General features: G+C 41.0%; 1 protein-coding gene across 1 annotated transcript in view; it reads left to right on the forward strand.

Annotated features, from left to right (window-relative positions):
- LOC124594163 (transient receptor potential cation channel subfamily A member 1) overlaps nt 1-25136 on the forward strand; it is a 208368-nt gene that overhangs the window by 161681 nt on the left and 21551 nt on the right. The window contains exon 19 of the mRNA XM_047132522.1: nt 3734-3893. Within this exon, the coding sequence (XP_046988478.1) occupies nt 3734-3893 (160 nt within the window). The remainder of the gene's footprint in view (nt 1-3733; nt 3894-25136) is intronic.

Raw genomic sequence — 25136 nt, forward strand, 5'->3', positions numbered from 1 at the left:
GGGCTGCTCCACTGCAGTGAAGATGGGCTTTAGGCGGAAGGTAGTGGGGCTGGCAGTGGCAACGGGGGCCACACTTGCACACCAGTTGCTTTCAGTTGCAAAGGCGCTACAACTGATCAAGATGGAGAGCTACCAGCTCGTTAGCAATATGTATGTCACAAAAAAGGCGTCTCTGGTGCCAGACATCAGTGACCAGTATCCACTGGACCAGTGACCAAACCCTCGCCCTCACACCAGTGATTCCGGTGCGGAGTGGCCAGATAAACCCAACAGTGGCAGGTGTGGCACAGGCTGCAGGAGGTGGAGGATTGTGTGTGGCTGCCAGCTGTGATGTAACTCACTTGGACATTGCTGCCCCATATGTCTGAACCAATAGGTGATGAGAAAATGAAGAAGGGCATCATCCAGTGAGAATCCACAACAGACTTTTTCATTTGTGACTTGAATGTATGAACCAGTCATTCCACTTCACTATGTGATTGAGGATGGAATGGTATAACATGAGAGTGCCACGATGGGAGCAAAAAATTGAAAGGTGTGAGAAACAAACTGGAGCCCATTATTGGAAACTAAGGTATAAGGCAACCTCTCAGTAGAAAAAAACCCTCTAAAGCTTATGAATTGTGACCTCAGCCAATTGATGCACACAGGAGAATGTAAGGAAACCAAGAAAAAAGCATCCACAGCCAAGAGCTGGAAGGAATGCAAAAAGGGACTCGCATAGCCTACATGAATAAATTCCCATGGCAGGTGTGGAGTGGACCAGGGCAACAGAGATGGCCCAGTAGCTCCCTGTTGTCAGTACACTGCTCACAAGCTGTGATAAAATGGACAATTTTTTTCACAAATCCCTGGCCAAAAACATGGCTCCTAGTTAACAGTTCAATGCTTGAAACACACACAATGGCCTTGGTGGAGAAGGCATAGAATCTCATCCCATAACTAACGCAATAGGAATGACTACTCTGGTAGAGAGATCTTCCATGGACACCAGCAAAACAATGTCAAAAACAGAGAGGTGATACCTTAAGAAAAAATAATTGCACAGGGTGGTCTGAAGCCTGACCTGATGGTTTGTCTGTCAAGCCCTGTTGAAGAAACCGAACCACCTGACGGAGAGCCAGGTCGGTGGCAGCAACAGCTGCTATGCACGAGCTCATTATTGGGAAAACCTTGACCAAGCCCTGCATTTCAGTGTCAAGATAGAAGCAAAACAATTCCTCACAATCAAAGCTGCGGTCAGGACCCACAGGAAGGTGGGACAAGGTATCCGCATTGGCATGTTTAGACATGGCTCAGAAATGGATCTCATAGCTGTAGCAAGACAAGAACAGTGCCCAGCATAGTAGCCAGTGTGCTGTCTTGTCAGACAAGGAAGTGTAATGGTTAAACAAGGAAACCAAGGATTTATGGTCGGTAATAAGATGAGACTTGGAGGGGAGGGGGGGGGGGGAAGGGATGTTGAGAGCATAGACTATAGAAAGAACCTCTTTTTTCACATCCTTCGACCACCACCACCACCACCACCACAACCACCTACTCCACTGCTCACAAGCTGTGATAAAATGGACAATTTTTTTTCACAAATCCCTGGCCAAAAACATGGCTCCTAGTTAACAGTTCAATGCTTGAAACACACCCAATGGCCTTGGTGGAGAAGGCATAGAATCTCATCCCATAACTAACGCAACAGGAATGACTACTCTGGTAGAGAGATCTTCCATGGACACCAGCAAAACAATGTCAAAAACAGAGAGGTGATACCATAAGAAAGAATAATTGCACAGGGTGGTCCGAAGCCTGACCTGATGGTTTATGGTCGGTAACTATGCCATCAAAAGCAGGGCTACCTGTGAAACCAGTCATGTGATCTACAAAATGAGTTGCAACCACTGTGCTGCATTTTACATGTGCAAGAAAACCAACATGGTGTCTGTCCATGTGAGTGGCCACCAACAAACTGTAGCCAAGAAACAACTTGTTGCTGAGCACACCACACAACATTACTTTCTTAATTTTGACTGCTTCGCAGACTGTGCCATTTGGATCCTTCCCACCAACACCAGCTTTTCTGGATTGCGCAGGTGGGAACTCTCCCTGCAATATATCCGATGTTCCTGTAACCCTCCTGGTCTCAACCTTCATTTGTCATACCATATTGCAGTGCCTGTGTTATTCTGATGACAAGGCACCGCAGCAACCACAGCTGTTACGAAACACATCAAACGTATAGTTGACGACATTTGGAAGTTTGGGTCTGGTCGTGAGTCATGCACAGAAAGCCAAATGGTAAGGTGAGCACTTGCGATAAGCGGGAATTCTGGGTTCATGTCCCGGTCTGGCACAAATTTTCATTGTCACTGTTGTCATTCCATATTATAGCTGATGGTAGTCATTATTCGCAATTGCGAATTCATCTACTGTGTTTCATTAGTCATTGTCCTTACCCATCTAGCCCCTTCCCTGTTCCCATTCCAGCACTACACAGCCCTCTATTCCACCAATGCACCCAGTCTTTCCACTTCTCTCCTTTTCCACTACCCCCATTCTCTCCATTGCCATCCATCTAATATCCCACATAGCTGCCCTACCCTCTCTCCTCTTCATTCCTGCACACTCCCATCAGAACCATTGTACCATCCGCCTCCCGTACTCTGCTATCTTACCCCCTCCCCACCCCAGCCTCCTCCTTAGCACCACCCGGTTGCCTCTTCCATCACGCCCTGCTGCTCATAGTCTGGCTTCAGCTGCCACAGACTGTGGTCACGTGTGAGTGAGTTGTGTTTGTGTGACTCTCTCTCTCTGTGTGTGTGTGTGTGTGTGTGTGTGTGTGTGTGTGTGTGTGTGTGTGTGTGTGCGCACGCGTGTCTGTGTCTATTGTCTACTTCTACTTTTGACAAAGACCTTGTTGGCTGAAAGCTAATTTTGTGACAGTCTTTTTGTTGTGCCTATGTGTGACTCAGCAACTCTGAAAGTCTCAGGTTCAAACCTTCTTCTCAGTTCATAAATAGAGGCCCTTGATCAGATCTGGGACAATGCTGCTGATTATAAGGTTTGTTCAATTCCATGGGGAAGGCTGGTGCGCCTGAACCTTCTGTGGCAATCACTGAAATGATCGAAGCCTGACTTTGGAGCTCAGACAACAGACATAATGCATTTCAATGTGCCTGACAATCTGTACTACCGATTCCCTAATGGGTGCCATATATTTACTCTACATTCAAACTGTTGATAATTATTGAACCTCTGGCATTTTGCAGTTGCTTCCCCCTGATAGTCGATACAGCAATTTCCCAACAGCTGAAGTGTGTCTCATTGCCTCAGTTTTAGTTTCATTGGGGGCATCACCTAAATCTGTTCTCCTTAATCTCTGCCTTCCCTGTAAAAAGAGTCCTTTGACCTACCACTCTCATGCCACTCTCAGTCAAGTGGACAAGTGGAGATAGGTCTTGTATTTTCTGTAGAGGAGACAGTATCCATTGGAGGAGATAGTACTTGAGGTACTTTGGTATCTCTGGTCAATGTATTTCATCCATTTGCAACAGCTACTGATCATGGACAGAGGTCATGACAATACCCAGCTCCTTAGAGACAGCAATTAACTATCTCATGCCTGAAAACTGTGTTCACAGTTGGATGCACTGTGATTGGTGCAATGTTCTACACAACAATTTGCTGTCTAGCAAGCTGATAAAATAAGAATCTTTATGAATAATCCTTTTCTGTGTTTCAGGTTGTCCTCCACACAGAACTAGAACGAAAATTGCCTCATATTCTGCTTGATAAAGTTGATAAATCAGAAATAATAGAGTATCCAAATGAAAGCAAATGCAAAATAGGATTTCTTGACTCAGTCCTTAGGAAATGGTTCTGTAGTCCATTTTCACAAGATGGTAAGTTATGCAACTTTTCATTATGTCATCAACACTGACAGACTTTGTTCAGTAACCTTAACTATTACAAGAGCCAGAAAAATTACTAACTGTGGCTGGTAATCAATCCTAAAAGTTAACAAAATGTTACTGCATATTATATAGACTTCACTGTATGTTAGTAATCATAAATATAATCTTGTTTTATGAGGCACATTTTGGATAAGCGAAGACAAAACATTTAACAAAATGACTGTGCTAGTTTTCGTATAAGATAGTGAAGTACAAAGGGTAGGTTATCCCAGAATAATAGCAATAGATGTGTAGTTTACATACAACTTTGATTATTGCCTTACAACTAGTGAACACTAAAATATCAATATTATGAAAAAGAAAGTTGCTACTCACCATATAGCGGAGATGCTGAATCGCAGATAGGCACAACAAAAAGACTGTCACAAATAAAACTTTCAGCCAGTAAGGCCTTCGTCAAAAATGAGACTACAGTCATGTGTGTGTGTGTGTGTGTGTGTGTGTGTGTGAGAGAGAGAGAGAGAGAGAGAGAGAGAGAGAGAGAGAGAGAGAGAGAGAGAGAGAGAGATCTATTTTTGATGAAGGCCTTACTGGCTGAAAGCTTTATTTGTGATAGACTTTTTGTTGTGCATATCTGCGACTCAGCATCTCCGCTATATAGTGAGCAGCAATTTTCCTTTTCAAAATATTGTTACATTCCATCCTGGATTTTCCATTCTTTGAACACTAATATATCATAAATGTATTCTGCTATATGATGCACAGCAGTGAATACTGGTATGAAACCAAAGTCAGCATATGTATGCTGTGCAAATCATTATATAGTATATGAAAGAGGGTATATTTTATTGTGTCATATATTAAGATTACTTTCCATTCCATTCATGTGGACTGTGGATTGAAAGATTCATTACATGTCTCTGTGCATCCTGTCTTTCATCCTTAACTTCATTGTCATTACAAGTGCATGGGAACTGAAAAATGCTTGTACGTTCCTCAATACAAACAAATTCTTGAAATTTTCATGTAAGTTTCTAGTAGATACCATAAGTACTAACATTGTCAGGTAGTTGAGATTTTTCAGAATTACTGTTGCACTCTGCCATTAAGCAAACAAGCCAATCACTTTTGGTGTACTGTCAGTAACACCAAATCTGTATCTGTATATCTGAAGTCCCTGAAATGGCATTTTGTCTCATAGGGAACTCATATTAGTTCTTTTTTCCATGTTTTTTAAACTCCTCAGCCATGAGCTTAGATTTCATTAAAGAAAAATCTATGTTAACAGAAAAATGCATTGTTCTGGGACTAAATACGATTAAAATACTAAAATTTAAAAAATACTGGTGTGATTCACGAAAATTTTAGAACACGTTCAAAGTGAATACTATACTATGTGATCAAAAGTATCTGGACACCCCAAAAAAAACACATGTTTTCCATATTAGGTGCATTGTGCTGCCAGCTACTGCCAGGTACTCCATATCAATGAGCTCAGTAGTCATTAGATATCATGAGAGATCAGAATGGAGCACTCTGCAGAACTCATGGACTTCTAACATGGTCAGGCTATTGAGTGTCACTTGTGTCATATGTCTGTACATGAGCTTTCCACACTCCCAAACACCCCTAGGTCCACTGTTTCCAATGTGATAGTGAAGTGGAAACGTGAAGGGACACATACAGCACAAAAGCGTACAGGCCGACCTCGTCTGTTGACTGACAGAGACTGCCGACAGTTAAAGAGGGTTGTATTACGTAATAGGCAGACATCTATCCAGACCATCACACAGGAATTCCAAACTGCATCAGGATCCACTGCAAGTACTATGACAGTTATGTGGGAGGTGAGAAAACTTGAATTTCATGGTCGAGTGGCTGCTCATAAGCCACACATCATGCTGGTAAATGCCAAATGACGCCTCGCTTGGTGTAAAGAGTGTAAACATTGGATGACTGAACAGTGGACAAACGTTGTGTGGAGTGACAAATCACAGTACACAGTGTGGTGATCCAATGGCAGGGGGTGGGTAAGGCGAATACCTGGTGAACGTCATCTGCTAGCGTGTGTAGAGCCAACAGTAAAATTTGGAGGTGGTTTTGTTACGATGTGGTCATGTTTTTCATGGAGTGGCTTGCACCCCTTGTTGTTTTGTGTGGCACTATCACAGCACAGGCGTACATTGATGTCTTAAGTACCTTCGTGCTTCCAGCTGTTGAAGAGCACTTTGGGGATGGCGACTGCGTCTTTCAACACGATTGAGCACCTGTTCATAATGCACGGCCTGTGGCAGAGTGGTTACATGACAATAACATCCCTGTAATGGTCTGGCCTGCGCAGAGACCTGAGCTGAATCCTATAGAACATCTTTGGGATGTTTTGGAACACCGACTTCATGCCAGACCTCACCGACCAACATCGATACCTCTCCTCAGTGCAGCACTCCGTGACGAATGGGCTGCCATTCTGCAAGAAATCTTCCAGCACCTGATTGAACCTATGCTTGTGGGAGTAGAAGCTGTCATCAAGGCTAAGGCAGGGCCAACACCATATTGAATTCTAGCATTACTGATGAAGGGCACCATGAACTTGTGAGTTATTTTCAGCCAGGTGTCCGGATACTTTTGATCATATAGTTTATGTATGTTAGAAAATGTGCAGTACCAGAAAACTTATGAAAACAATGCCAATAGAATGTGAAAGTACAGGTCATTGCTGACTGTAGTTCCAGTGCTACATTTAAAAAAAAATATTCTTGGCTTACAAGCCATGTCACTTTGAATAAAACACTGTTTTTTCCATGGGGACCCACAGCTTCTTAATTATCTAATAAATGAATACATTATCCATTGTAGGCTGTATTGTGGTTTCTTAAAATTGTGCTATTAGCTAATTTTGGCCACAAGCCATTGTCAAGCACATTGCATGACTTCTTTTTTTATACATGCGACATAAAAGAATGTTATGAGCATGATAACGTAATATATGACATAGCAAATGAGCTTGATAATGACTCATGAGCAGAATTAGGTATTAGCACAATTTTTATAAAGCACAATACAACCTACAATGGGCAATGTATTCTTTTATAAAATTCTATCTTTTGACATTTAGAGGTACCCTTTTTTTTTTTTTTTTTACCAGTGCTGAAACAGAAACTCATCCATGGAATAGAAGGAGGTGTCCAAAAGAAATGATTTTCAGCTAGATTTAAAACTTGATCTGCTACCTGCCAGACGCTTTATGTTGTTGGGCAAATGATCAAAGATTTTTGTTGCTGAATAATGTACTCCTTTTTGAGCAAGTGACAGCTTCAATAACATATAGGAAAGGTCATTTTTCCCTCTAGTGTTGAACGTATGAACATTGCAGTTCTTCGCGAATCAAAATTGATTATTTATAACGAACTTCATTAGCAAATATATGTACTCTGATGGTGCAGTTAAAATACCAAACTCCTTGAAGATGTGCCTACATGATGTCCTTGGGTGAACACCACTAATTATTCTCACTGCTCTCTTTTGTACAATCAGTAATTTATGTCTTAGTGGTGACTTACTTGAGAAAACTTCTCCATAAAACATTATTGTGTGGAAATATGCAAAGTACATTAGGAGGCTGATCTGTTTATTACCAAGACTAGCGATTATATGAAGAGCGAAAGAAGCTGAACTTAATTGTTTGAGAAGCTCAGTAATATGCTTCTTCCAGTTCAAGTTGTCATTAATGTGAACACTCAAAAATTTGGAGAAATCTACCTGTTAACTGATCCCTGTTCATATGCTACATCAATTGTCAGTATGACTCTATTCAATGTACAGAACTGGATATAGTGAGTTTTTTCAAAATTAAGGGAGAGTCCATTTGCTGAGAAGCACTTAATAATTCTTTGAAAGACATCCTTAACAATATCCTCAAGTGCTTTTTCTGGAACCGGATTATTATAACACTCATGTCATCTGCAAAAAGTACTGGTTCTGCTTGTTGAACGTTAAGTGAGAGGTCATTCACATGAATAAGGAACAGCAGAGGACCCAAAATTGAACCCTGTGGGACTCCCTTTGTAATAACTCCCCATTCACTAGAATTTACCACCCTCCCAACATTATTTGTGTTATTCAGCACAACTTTTTGCTTTCTGTTCTTTAAGTATGATTCAAACCAGCTGTGTGTATAGCCTTCAATTGTGAGGAGGTTTGACAATTGCATATTTCAATCTGTCTGGAAAAATTCCCTGTGCCAGCGAAGCATTACATATATCACTAAAGACTCCACTTATTAAATTAGAACAACACTTCAAAATTCCATTAGAGACTCCATCAACACCACGTGAGCTCTTGTTTTTCAGTATATTTATAATTCCTTTCATTTCAGTGGGGATGATGGTGCCATTTCTAAAGGCCTAAAGTCCTGGGGAATGACATTTTTAACATATTTTTTTGCTTCTTCTACTGGACCCTTTAACCCTATTTTTGCTGCTACATTCAGAAAGTGATTGTTAAAAATACTTGCAACTTGTGAATTATCACTCACAGCATCATCATTTAGCTTTATTGCTTGTAGTGCCTTAATTTGTCTCTGTCCATCTTCATGTTTGTGTTTCTTCTATTCGTCTGTGGCAATCTGTCCCTGTTTGGAATCCAAAGGCACTTAATTTCTCTGAGATAATGATCTGATTCTATTCATGTGTTCTTCCTGATCTTCGTGTTCATGATCTCTTTAGTGTTTGTCCAGCTGATTGCTATGTGGTCAATTTGGAATTGCCCAAGGCAGGTGCATGGGCTTGCCCATGTCTTTTTCTTACTTGGTTTGGCTCTGAAGTGTGTTGTCATCAGTCTGATTTTATGTTCTCGACACAGTTCAATTAGTCTTTCTCCATTTTTGTTTGTCCACTGGTGTGCAAGGTACTCGCCCACTACTCCTTTATGTTGTTTCTCTCTGCCAATCTGTGCATTATAATCTCCTATGAGTATCTTTACATGTCTATATGGTGTGTTTTTCAGTGTATCACCTAGCTCCTCCCAGAAACTGTCTGCAACTTTCTTGTCTTTCCTGTTCTTGTCATTTGTAGGTGAATGTCCATTTACTGTTGTATACTTTTTGTTCCATGCTTGAAATGTCAGTGTTGATATCCTTTCTAACCTGCTCTTCATTTCAGTTATGCCATCCTTGTATCTATTGTCTACTATGAACCCTGTACCAAACCAGCTAGGTGCATGTCTTTCCTTTCCCACTCTAACTCCTGGTTTCCCTTTCAGTATTATGAAGACTTCTGACTCCACTGTATCTTTGTCAGTGTATCTTGTTTCTTGCATCACTAGTATTCTAATGCTTCTCTCTTTCATCTCATCTATTACCTGTTTAATTTTACCAGTCTTAATCATTGTCTGTACATTTATGGTTCCAATTCGGAAAGTCTTTTTAGTTTTAATCTTCCTTTGAGGTTCTTGGGAGCTCCGACTCTTCCCTTATGCACTTTTTGGCAGGTCCCCCAGAATGGGAATGATTGCTTATGTCGACCTTGGTCAGTAGGGGATTGCCCCCCTGGGTAATCTCAATTCAGTAGTGCGATCCATTCCATGAGCTAAAAAACTTTTTTTGTTGGGACGGCTCATGTCCGTCCAGTTGTACGACTGAAGTTGTCAGCCACAGAAGATGAGCTCAGGCCAACCCTGACATGGGGATACAGGTGCCTTTGGTAGCTGCCCCTAACATGGAGTACAACCACTACCTGCCATGTTTCAGTGGCTCTTCCACTGTCTCTGCCATTGGGAAGTGACGTCCCTCTTCCACCTTCCAGACCGATTGCCGGGCTTTCCCTGTAACCGTAGATAGGAGCCCTAACTGGGTGCTGCCATCCAGAGCACAGGTTTTTTTATGGGGTTGTTACTCCTCCCCCTCCTCCTTCCCCATTACTTATGAGATGGGACCCCAGGCTTGGGACCAGCAGTAGCGGAGTTTCTTTGTGGCTCATCTGAATAACAAACAAAAATGCAATTGGCAAACAAACAAATTAATCAAGGTGTCCACTGTGGTGTGTTTTGTTCTTACAATTAACTGTCATTGAATTGACTTGCAAACTAGGATGTTAGGCTAATTTTGTTTACTTGCACTTTGTGTTTTCTTCAGAAATTCAGTACTCAGACAATGTAGCTAAAAAAACATTTATCTCTCAAAGTGAGCAGCAAGAATAGTTTGAAGGGGTATCTGCAACTACCATATCCAAAAATGTGTTATTTTTGCTTATACTCTCTCCCCTGTAAATTCACATCTTCATAATCTTTCTGACCAATAACAAAAACCAATTTTTGATGTGATAGGATAAGTTTTATCAGAAGCATCATCGCCTATGAAGCAGTCATGTCATATACCATCTTTGCTGTAATTTCTGCATGTGTTTTATGTGGACATGACCACCAGCCTACTGTCCACTCATTTGAATGGTCAAAGCAAAACTATAGAGAATAGCCGAGTTGAACCCCAATGGCAGTATGTGCTGCTAAGCACAACATGCTGAACAGCTGCTAGGCACAACATGCTTGATCTCAGTAGCATCTTTACAACCCATGCTACCTGAATCATTCCCCTCAGTATCAAGTTCCCTGGTTACTTCAGCTCACTCACATTACTATACTTTTACGAGCCACATGAAAAGCAGGTGCCAAACCGATATTTATCAGAGTAATCCTAAGAAATTCAACCATATTACAGACCACTTAAACAAAATCCTTGTTCGACCATTCTTGTTTATAAGCTTGTCATTCTGGGGCAATTACCAAGGTGGATTAATGTAAACTGCATGGGATTAGCCGAGCGGTCTAAGGCACTGCAGTCATGGACTGTGCGGCTGGTCCCGGTGGAGGTTCGAGTCCTCCCTTGGGCATGGGTGTGTGTGTGTTTGTCCTTAAGATGATTTAGGGTAAGTAGTATGTAAGCTTATGGACTGATGGTCTTAGCAGTTAAGTCCCATAAGATTTCACACACATTTGAACATCTGATTAATGTAAGAGATAGAGAAGATTTGAAGAAGAGCTGCACAACGGTTATGAGAACATCACACAAAAGACCAGAAAATCTGTAATAGGAGATGCCACAAGGAAGGCATTGTGTAATGAGGAGAGCCTTTCAATATTATGGGAAGGAAGATTCAAAATTCAAGACAGTGTCTATCCCAAATAAACTGCCACTGCAGTAAAATTACACAAATGTGTTCTGTGGAACAAGTAACTAACAAACTGAATTGTGTGAATACAGAAGATTACAGTCAGTTTATCCCCCCACTTATCATCTTTAAATGAAACATGAAGAGGAAAATGTTTCTTGTACATTATCTACCAGTATATGCATGACAGTAGCCTGCTGATGTAGATGTGTGTGTCTAGGGTCCAATTGGACACAACATGGGATCTCAGTTTTACTTACTGAGGTCATTTTGAATAGCAACAACTACCTTAGAGAGGTATGAGAATCTGAGAGAAGAATCCCCTTATGCAGGCAACTTCACATGCAACATTTCAACATAACAATGTCCAGTCAAATGTGACAAGAAATTTGCAGCCTCCTTTGAAGAACGCTGGCCATAACTGTTTCCCTATATTGCAGATTTTCTTGATATGTTACCCTCCAAACATGTCTTAAATGTAGATGGTTGGTAGTGATCTCCAGAAAGAAATATTGACATATGGTGGATTCTGATTCTGATTGTGGTACAAGCTGCATGGAGGAAATTTCCGCAGGCACTTATCCAGACTGTGTGATGATACTGGTAGTTGTTTGATTGCAGAAGTTGGGATCATCACATTCTAATGAATTCTCATTGTCAGAGATCATGTGCTGGGTGGTTTTAATTAGACTCACAATGTTCCAAGTGCTGCAGTGCGGACTGTATACATCATGGGATGCTGAAACATGGTAGGTATGTTCATTAACAGGGCGCTCATGGAGTATGCTGAAAAAAATAATAGTTCCACATTCTGCCACCAGGTGAAAATATGGCATAGTAAGCAATCAGAATGTGAAATGTTTCCTGTTTTGATGTCAGTATATTGTTTGGCACTTGATAACACTTGTTGATTTCTTTTGTCAAGTAACTGTTGGTATAAAGGGATAAGAAAGTTGAAGTTTTCATATGAAATGCAATGGCTGTTGAGAAGAAAGACCATGCATAGCTGATGAAGTTGTTTTAACAGCAGGACATCAGCAGCAGCACTGAATTGTGGTAATATCACCAACAGAAACAGCTGTGAAGAGGCCAGGCCCCAAGTCAGTATGATCAACAAATCTGAAGATACAGTTGGATTAGGTAATTCAGAAGGAAGAGGGCAGTGGGCCCATTCCCATTGCAGTTATTGATGAAATTGTTGTAGCTATAGCTGACCATGCAGCACATGCCTCAAATTCTGCAGCAAGCATTTGAGCTTTGTCATGGGAAATTCTCTCTCATTGGTCCTTTGTTCTTTGGGGCCCATTGTGCAAAATATGTCCTGTAATGACATAATTGTTATGAATATCAGCCAGCTACACCACTATTTAAATGGCTTTAATTCTGTAAATCAGTCACAGTCGGCCCATTTTGGCATATTGCCATTATCAGGTGCTCTGTAAATACATAAGTAAGTGATGTTCTTAATATAATTGTCTGTAACCATCATCAGAAAAGTTATAATACATTTATGTGGTGTTCTTTACCTTAAATGTAATATCATTGCTGCCATGTCTTTTCTTTTTTTTAGAATTATTCCTTTCGCCTCAGATGTATGCTGGAGATGTATACCTGACTTTAATTGGTTTTTATGTGTGCTGTTTTTCTCTTGGCAGCATGGTTGACAGTGGACCATTGATATTACATGTTTACATAGTTAGCATTATGAGTAAGTGATATGTGAAAATTTGATTGTGTTTTTATTATTTTTATAGATTTGATTCTAATTATGTATTTGTATGGAATTTGTTTTAGTTGTGGTTAAGATTTTTATGATATATTTTTATTTTTTATAATTTTGTTACTGAATATGTTTTGTGATGTTTTCCTGGTGTTACACCTTTGTTGTATACTCTTCATGTTGTCATCACTGTTACTATGGGTGTGTATTATTTAGTGTCTCTGATTTATTACTTTACCCAATTTCTTGCTTTATAATGTGAATAAAGTTTTCTATTACTTTTTGTGCTTTAGGCCACTTTTTCATTCATTAAATTTTGCATGCATGTGATTATATCTCTGTTTTCTCAGACAATGGAAAATCCAGGATCGACTGTAACAATATTATGAAAAGGAAAGTTGCTACTCACCATACAGCAAAGATGCTGAGTCACCAGTAAGGCCTTCATTAACAATAGAGGACACACACACACACACACACACACACACACAACTGCAGTCTCAGGCAACTGAAACCGCACTGTGTGCTGTCAGTACCAGTGCATGATGGGAGTGGCGACTGGGTGGGGGTAAGTAGGAGGCTAGGGCGGGGAGGGGGAGGGATAGTATGGTATGGGTGGTGGACAGTGAAGTGCAGTAGGTTAGCTGGTGAGCAGGGGAGAGGTGGGGATTGGGTGGTGGGGGGGTCAGGGAAGTAGCCGAAAAGGAGCGAAGTAAAGAGATTGGGTATGATGGTGGATGACGGCTGTGTAGTGCTGGAAAGGGAACAGGGGAGGGTCTGGATTGGTGAGAACAGTGACTAATTAAGGTTGAGGCCAGGAGGGTCAGTCATTTCAAAAGGCTCACATTTTGCCCCATTCTCAAATTCAATCATGCAGGACTTGTTAAAGAATTGCTCTCTTCCTCCTAGTCCCTAAAGTGGAAACACTTTTTCATCACCAACCCTACCAATCAGACTCAAGCAAAGACCAATACTGAACTCTGCCTAACTCAGTTCACTCCTCCATTCAACCATGATCCACCCCCACTGTCCCCAAATCACCCCCAGTTAACTTTCCACACTTTCTTAACCTCGAACATTGCCTTGCCATCATTCCCCAAATCCCTCAACATGCAAACTAACCTTACATCTACTGAAAGAACTACAGTACACCATCAAAAACTTATCCCGACCTTTTACTCCTACCTGTGGACAAAGGCTCCACCACCGTTGTTTTGAACCGCAAGGATTACCTGGCAGAAGGAGTCTGCCAGCTGTCAGATACTTTCACCTACAAACCTTGCCACAGGGTCCCCATTCCAGAAATCCAGCAGGATCTCCAGTCGCTACTCAAATCCTTAGGTCCTTCCCAGAACCTCTCCCTGCACTCCTACCTTCTACATGCTTCCTAACGTCCATAAAACTAATCACCCAGGGCACTCCATTGTGGCAGGTTATTGTGACCCCACTGAGAGAATTTCTGCTCTCATAGGACAACACCTTCAACCTATTACCCGGAACCTACTCACTTATATAAAAGATACCAACCACAGGATGTATACGACCCAGGACAACCGGGAGATCCGGGAAAAAGCCGGGAATTTTTTCATCCGGGAAAAAAACCAGGAATTTTTTAGAATTCCGGGAATTTTTCAATGTTCTAGTTTCCAGTTAGTAATTTTGATTGGTAAGAACCGTTACTCTAACAAAGGATATTATTGTATCCCACTACTGCAGAATAATACTTCAAAAATGAAACATAAAGAAGAGAAAAAAATGAAAATAACTTAAATTGGAAAGGAAGTGCGCCATATAGAACAATGATACACAGTGCTCAAGCAAATATCTGCCAACAGCAAAATGTGTCAAAGGCTTTAGGAAGACTATGCCCTGCTTCATAACAACAAATTGCCTCCGATGAGCTTGAAGTCACAACTGTGTGCACTAGATTTGTTTTAGCAGTTACGAGTGGGCTCATGCGCATGTGCAGTTGAGTCACATTTGAGTAGTAGATTCTCCTGCTTCTGGCTATTAGAATGAGGCTGTTAGCTGTGCAAGCAGTCACAGCAAACAGCTAGATGCTACTGGGAAAAGGGGGCATCAAATTCATATTCTTGAGGAAAAAAAAACTTGTTTCCCAAAGCACCTAGCATCCAGCGCACATTGGTGTATCGATTATTCACATGATTTTGAAACACATCCCTGTTGGTTTTTGAACATTTTTGAACCCATTTTAAATTGATTTTTGAATGAATCATAAGTTGATTTTTAAATGCATGCGTAGTGTACGTGATGTCTCTGTCAGGAGAATCCTCATTGCATCTAGAAATAAACTTTCCGCAGACAGAAGGGTACGGGGCTATATGAGCTGAGTGGAGTAAAGCTGAACGGATGAATGCCAATCGCTGTCTGATTATGTGGTTGATTGCATTTGCGAATGATCAGTGTTGTTATAATTATGAGCTACCAGAATGGAAATAAATGACTAACAAGAATAACAGGTTAGTAAGATTACGTATTATCTTCTTGGTGTACCCAAGAAAATGAAATTTTGACAGAATATTTTTGGCCAGATCGCTACACTAGTAAGGACCAGTTGTACAGTCCCCGGCTAGCAGCCGTTTAAGTTCTGTTCTGGAAGTAACGCGGAAAACATGTTGTATGAACACGTAACAATGCCTAACTGGAGAGTAATTGTGGGATAACTAAACCGGTGATTCTGGCAGGGTTAGTGAAGTTAATCGGCGAACAAATTTTGACAATGGCAGGAGTAGCAACAGAATAGGTGATGACAAGATTGTTTGTTAAAATGAGGAAGGAGAAGGAATGGGGACATCACACAAATTATGGAAGAATAAGATGATTCCAAATTTATATAAAAATTTTGTAATACTACTTTTCGATCCCATGCTTGAGAAACTGGTGTGTATGAATGAAATGTGAAACTATTTCCTAACATAAAGCTTTTTGGTTGTAGTAGGCCTAATATTGATACTTTGTGAATTATATTCTTTCATATTAAAAGAATGACCATTTTTGCCAAAACAGTCTCATTTATTCGGTGTGTGTTACAAAATTGCTGCAATATTGGAAAGGCCTATTTTGTTTTATCTAGCAGACAGTGACAAAATAGACGTAATCAGATCGAGAAACCACACCAGTCTTGGGGTATTATTTGTATAAACAGCTTTTTCAGTATTAGATAATGACATTTCAATTTTTCATGTAGCAAAACATTTGATGAACTTTGATGAGGTAATAGATTCTTTTGCAGAAAGAAAAACATTCCATTTAAAGCTGTAGCAAGATTAGAGATAAAAAAATGCTAGGAGCTAAGAATTGAAGAAATGTGTACTTTCTTGTTTGTGTCTTGTCTTTATTGGTTTTATGTATCCTATATTTAGTTTTATGTCACACAAAACAGCAAGTTATTAGCTTATAAGCAATAAAGAGTGCAAATTTTCTGAAGAGTTCTTGTTCTCCCGATTACAAATAATCCCATCCGCTGCTAATTGCGAGATTTTTTTTTCTTTTGGGGCAGGCTGTCAAACCGGCTGACTGGGAGCAGGAGAGGCACCACAGGACATTTCAATTTCCACTGTCCTAAATATAGTTTGATGGCATCCATTACAAAATATACATGTTTCAATTCCACAGAGCGAAATACAGGATCGGAAAAGGGCACAGGTCACCCCGTTTTCAAGAAGGGACATCGAACAGATGTGCAGAACTATAGACCTATATCTCTAACGTCGATCAGTTGTAGAATTTTGGAACAAGTATTATGTTCGAGTATAATGACTTTTCTGGAGACTAGAAATCTACTCTGTAGGAATCAGCATGGGTTTCGAAAAAGACGGTCGTGCGAAACCCAGCTCACGCTATTCGTCCACGAGACTCAGAGGGCCATAGACACGGGTTCACAGGTAGATGCCGTGTTTCTTGACTTCCGCAAGGCGTTCGATACAGTTCCCCACAGTCGTTTAATGAACAAAGTAAGAGCATATGGACTATCAGACCAATTGTGTGATTGGATTGAAGAGTTCCTACATAACAGAACGCAGCATGTCATTCTCAATGCAGAGAAGTCTTCCGAAGTAAGAGTGATTTCAGGTGTGCCACAGGGGAGTGTCGTAGGACCGTTGCTATTCACAATATACATAAATGACCTTGTGGATGACATCGCAAGTTCACTGAGGCTTTTTGCGGATGTTGCTGTGGTATATCGAGAGGTTGTAACAATGGAAAATTGTACTGAAATGCAGGAGAATCTGCAGCGAATTGATGCCTGGTGCAGGGAATGGCAATTGAATCTCAATGTAGACAAGTGTAATGTGCTGCGAATACATAGAAAGATAGATCCCTTATCATTTAGCTACAAAATAGCAGGTCAGCAACTGGAAGCAGTTAATTCCATAAATTATCGGGGAGAACGCATTAGGAGTGATTTAAAATGGAATGATCATATAAAGTTGATTGTTGGTAAAGCAGATGCCAGACTGAGATTCATTGGAAGAATCCTAAGGAAATGCAATCCGAAAACAAAGGAAGTAGGTTACAGTACGCTTATTCGCCCATTGCTTGAATACTGCTCAGCAGTGTGGGACCCGTACCAGATAGGGTTGATAGAAGAGATAGAGAAGATCCAACGGAGAGCAGCGCGCTTCATTACAGGATCATTTAGTAATCGCAAAAGCGTTACGGAGATGATAGGTAAACTCCAGTGGAAGACTCTGCAGGAGAGACGCTCAGTAGCTCGGTACAGGTTTTTGTTAAAGTTTCGAGAAAATACCTTCACCGAAGAATCAAGCAGTATATTGCTCCCTATTGAAGAGACCATGAGGATAAAATCAGAGAGATTAGAGCCCACACAGAAGCATACCGATGATCCTTCTTTCCACGAACAATACGAGACTGGAATAGAAGGGAGAACCGATAGAGGTACTCAAGGTACCCTCCGCCACACACCGTCAGGTGGCTTGCGGAGTATGGATGTAGATGTAGATGTATGATAGAAGAATCCTGTATGAAGAAGTGTGGCACTGCACTTTGGCACACTTAAGTCCAAATAACATGTCTTAACATTTCCTCGTCCTTGAACACACGTTTTATGTTTCAGACTTTTCAGAAAGATATACACTACAAGATGAACATATTTTCTAAAATTTGATTTTTTTTTGTATTGACCTGGTTCACAAATATCGTGCCACATGCCAGCTGGTGTAGCCGAATGGTTCTAGGCACTTTAGTCTGGAATCGCTCGATCGCTACGGTCGCAGGTTCGAATCCTGCCTTGGGCATGGATGTGTGTGATGTCCTTAGGTTAGTTAGGTTTAAATAATTCTAAGTTCTAGGGGGCTGATGACCTCCGATGTTAAGTCCCATAGTGCTCAGAGCCATTTTTTGAACCACAAATTTCATAGATCCGGGGCTGATACGCGGAGCAGTCTGAGTTATAGTGGGTAGGCTCCACAAGACCCGTGTTTACATTCAGTGATTTTGCTGTTTCCTCTTGGTTATCTGTGGCTGAGAGCTATCAAGTGAATTAAAATACATTCACATATTTATGGAAGGCTAAAATATGTTATTAATTTCAGATTTTATTTTATTTCCACCTTTCTGACAGCCAAGCATTAATTGCCTTGCAGAACAATGAAATTATTTTTGTCTGTTTGTTAAAGAAATTTGACTTTTACTAACCTTTTCTGCAGAGGTAGTTAATGTGTTTGAAATGAAGCATCCCACACTAGTGACTAGCTTCAACTGTTCACTGAACATACGGGCTTTCTATGTCGTGGCTGCGCAGTCGCGGTGTTGCCTGTTATCTGCGCTCTCTGGCAACTGCTGTAACAAACCTATTTCTAACATGTCGCGGGAAAATATTGCAAATGGTGGTTTGAAAAGTGTTATTTTCAAAGTAAATAACCTTTTACGTATGTTGAACTATGTGCGAGAATGTATCATGAATTTCTTAAATCACAGAGCGTTTGACTCTCATTTAAAAATCAACTCTTCGATGATGAGCCATTTAGAATAATTTCTAACCCTGAAGCTCAGACATTTATGTTATTATTAAAAATTTTACTGGCACATTTGTTTGATATATCTTAAAGTGTAACATGCCCAAAAAAGTCAACATTACATGTGAAAGCTTGGATTCTCTTGCAGCTTATTAACCTTAGAGTCCAATATTATATATGAAAGATTCGCTTTTCTTGCTTTCTATTAACTTTCCCTGTTTGTGTGTTCCTGGTACTTAACAGTGATGTTCCTGTTGGCTGACTACATCACCTGTCCTATGCTCTGAATATCCGCTGTCATCAGCTGGTGAGATCACGTGACATGAGCTATGACTGGCTTATAAAAGTGCATCACAATCTGGATTTAAATGATTTGGAAAGGAACATGTGGTGTTTGGTGGATTTCCAATGTATACTTGAGTAATACAAAAATTCACAGTGTGCATGTTGCTGCACATCAAAGATATTTCCAAAACGTGTCTTTTTCCCTGAGTTTCGTTTTCTAAAGCGCCGGGAAATTCTATGCCCATGTATAAAACCATAACCATTCAAAGGATTGATAAGTTTTGCAGTTCCAAGGGAAAATATTCTGTTACTTAATATGGGAAAAGTGTGTTTTCATCCGGGAGAAAGTGTATTTTTAACCGGGAAATCCGGAAAAAGTCCAGGAATTTTTTTCTCCTTGTCCACATATACACCCTGCAACCATTTCCTCCACCGACTCCCCACAGTTCCTGTCCCTTTACCACATGGTGCCCTGCTCATCACTACTGATGAGATTTTCCTTTACACTAAAATTCCTAATGCCTATGGCCTTATTGATATTGAACACTACCTTTCCCAACACCCGACAGATTCCAAACCAGCAACTCCTTCCTAGTCGCCATGACCAACTCTAACCTAACACACAATTACTTTAATTTTGAAGGCATTAGCTACGAACAAATCTGGTTATGGCTGTGGGCACCCACATAGCAACATCCTATACCAACCTATTCATGAGCCATCTAGAGGAATTCTTCCAGAACTTCAGCAACTTCTCCCCTATTTGCTTCATCTGGTCCTATGCATCCCAACAAGCCATGTTCCTAGATGTTGACCTACACCTCAAAACTGGTTGCATCAATACTTCCGTCCATATCAAACCTACTAACCACCAGCAATACTTCCACTTCAACAGCTGCCACCCATTCCATACCAAGAAGTACCTTCTGTACAGCCTAGCCACCCATGTTCATCGCATCTGCAGTGATGAGCCGTCCCCCTCGAAATATATCTAGGGTCCCACTGAAGCCCTCGCAGACTGTAATTATCCTCCCAACCTGGTACAAAATCAAATATCCCATGCATTGTCTTTTCAGTCTCCCACACCCTCCCAAAGCCCACCGCCCAACCACAGAGGAGAATTCGATTTGTAACTCAGTACCACCCAGGACTGGAGCAACTGAATTACACTCTCTGCCAGGATTTTGACTACCTCTCATTGTGCCCTGAAATGAGAAACATCCTGCTCACAACCCATTGCCTCATGGCCCATATACCTGCAATAGACCTAGATGCAAGACCCATCTCGTAAATACTCCCACCACCATCTACTCCAGTCTGGTCACAAACATCACCTACCCCATCAAAGGCAGGGCTACCTGTGAAACCTGTCATGTCATCTACAAGCTAAGCTGCACCCGCTGTGCTGCATTCTATGTGGGCGTAACAACCAACAGGCTGTGTGTCTGCATGATTGGCCACCCACTAACTGTGGCCTAGAAACAAGTGGACCACACTACTGCTGAGCACACTGCCAAACACGACATCCTTCATTTCAGCGACTGCTTCACAGTCTGTGCCATATGTATCCTTGCCACCAGCACCATCTTTTCTGAATTGTGCAGGTGGGGACTTTCGCTGCAATATATCTTACTTTCCCGTGACCCTCCTGGCCTCAGCCTTCATTAGTCACTGTCCTCACCCATCCAGACCCTTCCCTGTTCCCATTCCAGCACTACACAACCATAATTCCACCATCACACCCAGTCTTTTTACTCCTCTCCTTTTCCACTACTTCCCCAACCCCCCATCCCCATTAAACCTCTCCCTTGCCCTCCTTCCAACCTGCTGCACTTCACTGTCAACCACCCCTAACATACATCTGTCCACCTCCCCACCCCAGCCACCTCCTTACCCCCACCCATTCGCCACTCCCATCATGCACTGGTGCTGCTGCTTGCAGTGTGGTTTCAGTTGCCTGAGACTGCAGTCGTGTGTGTGTGTGAGTGTGTGTGTGTGTGTTTGCCATCTATTGTTGACAAAGGCCGCATTGGCCGAAAGCTTTATTTGTGACTGTTTTTTTGTTGTGCCTATCCGTGACTCAGCATCTCCGCTATATGCTGAGTGGCAACTTTCCTTTTCATAATATTGTTACATTCCATCCTGGATTTTCCATTGTTTGATTTTTGCCGGACAGCTATTCTTCGATCCTAACCCAGTGTTGTGTCCTTTTTTTTACAATTTTCTTATGCATCACTATACTCAATGTCTGCCCTTCTTTCTCTTCTTCCTTGTGTTTCTCTTGTTGCCTTACAAAGTGCACTGCATGCTCTACTTAGAAGCCAAAAGTGCACTGCATGCTCTACTTAGTAGCCACAAAGTATCAACCACCTCGGCCACGCACAACAGACGGCTCCAAGACCACGCTGATTGTTGGTGCAGCATCTTATGTACCGCATAACTCCTGCTGATATAATTAATCCTATACTTTCAAATTTATCATTCTCCCTGTGTCACTCTCCTGTATTTTTGCTTGTTATTTCTCACACCTTTGTGGTGCCATATGATCTTGCATCTCATCCTACAAACCCCTCCCCACCACCCACTCTTTCTCCATCCTATCCTAGTTTGCACCCAGTAATTCCACCTCATCCAGTCACATCTGCCATCCCCCTTCTTCAAACTTATCCACACTCAGACCGGCTACCCACAATAATATCTTGTTTTATTATTTGTGTTACAGTTATATGTGTTTGTATTTAATTAAATGGCCAACAAAGTTGGCAGCACTTGTGCTCTAGAGTCTTTGGAGAGGCAAGTACTAGAAACTATGCCTTTGTCAATGTGTGTCTTTGTGTGGTTGTACAATGTGAAATGAATGTAATGTTCAGTGATGTAAAGAAATTCTTTTTAAACTTAAAACAAGTAACAGGTTATGGGCCTAGTTTCGTTTAAGTGCCGTAAGTGAATTTGAAAGACTCAAAATAGTGACGAAAAGTTAGCAAAACTTGTAACATGTGCTTGAGAGGGAAAACTGTTGTTGTAAAACCTTTGCTGAACTGTGTCAGCCCAAGTAACTGCCAAAAATAAGAGTTTTTACACCCTGTAGGAAATACAATAGCCAGAATTTGAGGTTTAAGTGTCGTCAACTGAGTCTTGAGTGGAGTACAGCCAGCTGAGATTTGACGTTAGAAACATCGACAGATGAGTTTTAGGTCTTAAGATTTGTTTTTGTAAGTAACTTTCGGCCACATATTGTATTTTGAAGCACAGTTCAGCAGAAATGGATATGTCAAAAAATATAAAACTACTAAATGGACAAATGGACTGGCCAATTTGGAAACAAAAAATAAGAGATTTGATTGATTACCATGAAGGTGCATTGGATGTTAGTGACAAGAGGCTAGTTAAGCCCAAGCCACTGGAAGACAGTACAGCAGATGCACAAGCAAAGAAACACAAGGGACAGTTTGATTTGTATCAAAAGGCAAACAGTTATGCAACGTGTATGATAACTAGTGTAATCAGTGTTGAAGTACACAAAAAGGTAATGGACAAGGAAACAGCTAGCAATATGTGGGATGCCTTAAAGGAGCAGTTTGAAGCTTCATCCAAGGATCAGTTGTTCAAAATCTGCACAGACTTTTTCTCCTTCTGCTGGATACCAGGTGATGATGTTTCTACCCACATAGCAAAATCGAAAAGTTTGTGGAATGAGTTAAACAGTGGACTCAAAGCTAAAAACGAAAGTGTTTTACCAGACCTTATGTTAGTCTGCAAAACATTGCATATTCTGTCAAGTTGGATGCTGTTAACACAGGACGAAAAAAGAACATTTGATCAGTTAACAGTACAGTTATGTATGTTTGAAAGGAATTTCTTGAAGAATCCAAACAGTGACAAAACACCAAAGGAAGCATTCATGGTAAATATAAGTAAACAAAAAACAGATGGCAAAGGCAAGTTCATCAAGAATGAGCCAAGGAAAGGTGACATTTGCAATTATAGTAAGCGTAAGGGCCACTGGGTAAAGGACTGCAAAAAATGGATCTCTGATGGAAGACCAAATAAAAATTGAAACAGAAGTCAAGGAAGTTGTGCTGCTGCTAGTGCTGTGCTGATGTCTGTCTCTGAAGAGGCCTATACAGTTGAGGCAGATTCAGCATCGTGATGTGTTGATAATGGAGCTACAAGGCATGTAACACAGTATTTTACAGACTTTCTAAAATTTGACACTCCATGTGGTGTAAAGGCAGCTGGAAGGGAAATTCTAATGGCAGTGAGAAAAGGCAATATTCAGTTATCATCTCTGATTGATGGGCAAGATGTTATGTTGTTGGATGTGTAGTATGTTCCACAATTATCTAGAAATTTGTTTTCAGTGTTAGCTACACAGGACCGGGATCCTAATAGTGAATTTAAGTCATCAACAAGAAAGTGTTTGCTTAAAACTGATGACAAGATAGTGCTGCATGGAACCCAGGTGCCCTTTGGTACCTAGCACAAGGCAGACATTCAACCAAATTTGCCTAAAGAAATTGCTGAAGTAAATGCCATTCAAGAAACCTCATTATTGCAGCTGTATCATGAGAGATGAGGACATCAGGATAAACACCATGTCAAAGGAATGTTAGAAAGGGAATGAAGTATACAGGGCTAGGGGAAATAAAGTTAATTGTGGGGTGTTATTACCGGCCACCAGGTTCCACCGTGACAGTTCTAGAATCATTCAAAGGGAGTCTACATTCTGTATCGCCGAAGTACCCGGATCATGCTATATTAGGTCGAGGTGACTTCAACCTACCTAATATAGACTGGAATGTCTATGGATTCATTACAGGTGGTACAGACAAGCCGTCGCGTGAATTACTTTTGAACACATTATCCGAAAACTGTCTTGAGCAGCTAAATCGACAGCCAACATGTACTGGAAATATTTTAGATCTGGTAGCCACAAACAGACCAGACTTCATCGACTATGTCAGTGTGGAGACAGGGATTAGTGATCATGATGTTGTCATTATGAATATGGTTGTTGTTGTTGTGGTCTTCAGTCCTGAGACTGGTTTGATGCAGCTCTCCATGCTACTCTATCCTGTGCAAGCTTTTTCATCTCCCAGTACCTACTGCAACCTACATCCTTCTGAATATGCTTAGTGTATTCATCTCTTGGTCTCCCTCTACGATTTTTACCCTTCACGCTGCCCTCCAATACTAAATTGGTGATCCCTTGATGCCTCAGAACATGTCCTACCAACCGATCCCTTCTTCTGGTCAAGTTGTGCCACAAACTTCTCTTCTCCCCAATCCTATTCAATACTTCCTCATTAGTTATGTGATCTACCCATCTAATCTTCAGCATTCTTCTGTAGCACCACATTTCGAAAGCTTCTATTCTCTTCTTGTCCAAACTATTTATCGTCCATGTTTCACTTCCATACATGGCTACACTCCGTACGAATACTTTCAGAAATGACTTCCTGACACTAAAATCAATACTGGATGTTAAAAAATTTCTCTTCTTCAGAAAAGCTTTCCTTGCCATTGCCAGTCTACATTTTATATCCTCTCTACTTCGACCATCATCAGTTATTTTGCTCCCCAAATAGCAAAACTCCTTTACTACTTTAAGTGCCTCATTTCCTAATCTAATTCTCTCAGCATCACCCGACTTAATTAGATTACATTCCATTATTCTTGTTTTGCTTTTGTTGATGTTCATCTTATATCCTCCTTTCAAGACACTGTCCATTCCATTCAACTGCTCTTCCAAGTCCTTTGCTGTCTCTGACAGAATTACAATGTCATCGGCGAACCTCAAAGTTTTTATTTCTTCTCCATGCATTTTAATACCTACTCCGAATTTTTCTTTTGTTTCCTTTACTGCTTGCTCAATATACAGATTGAACAACATCGGGGAGAGGCTACAACCCTGTCTTACTCCCTTCCCAACCACTGCTTCCCTTTCATGTCCCTCGACTCTTATAACTGCCATCTGTTTTCTGTACAAATTGTAAATAGCCTTTCGCTCCCTTTATTTTACCCCTGCCACCTTTACAATTTGAAAGAGAGTATTCCAGTCAAC

The sequence above is a fragment of the Schistocerca americana genome, chromosome 1, assembly GCF_021461395.2.
Source record: "Schistocerca americana isolate TAMUIC-IGC-003095 chromosome 1, iqSchAmer2.1, whole genome shotgun sequence".
In the NCBI taxonomy this organism is placed as follows: domain Eukaryota; kingdom Metazoa; phylum Arthropoda; class Insecta; order Orthoptera; family Acrididae; genus Schistocerca; species Schistocerca americana.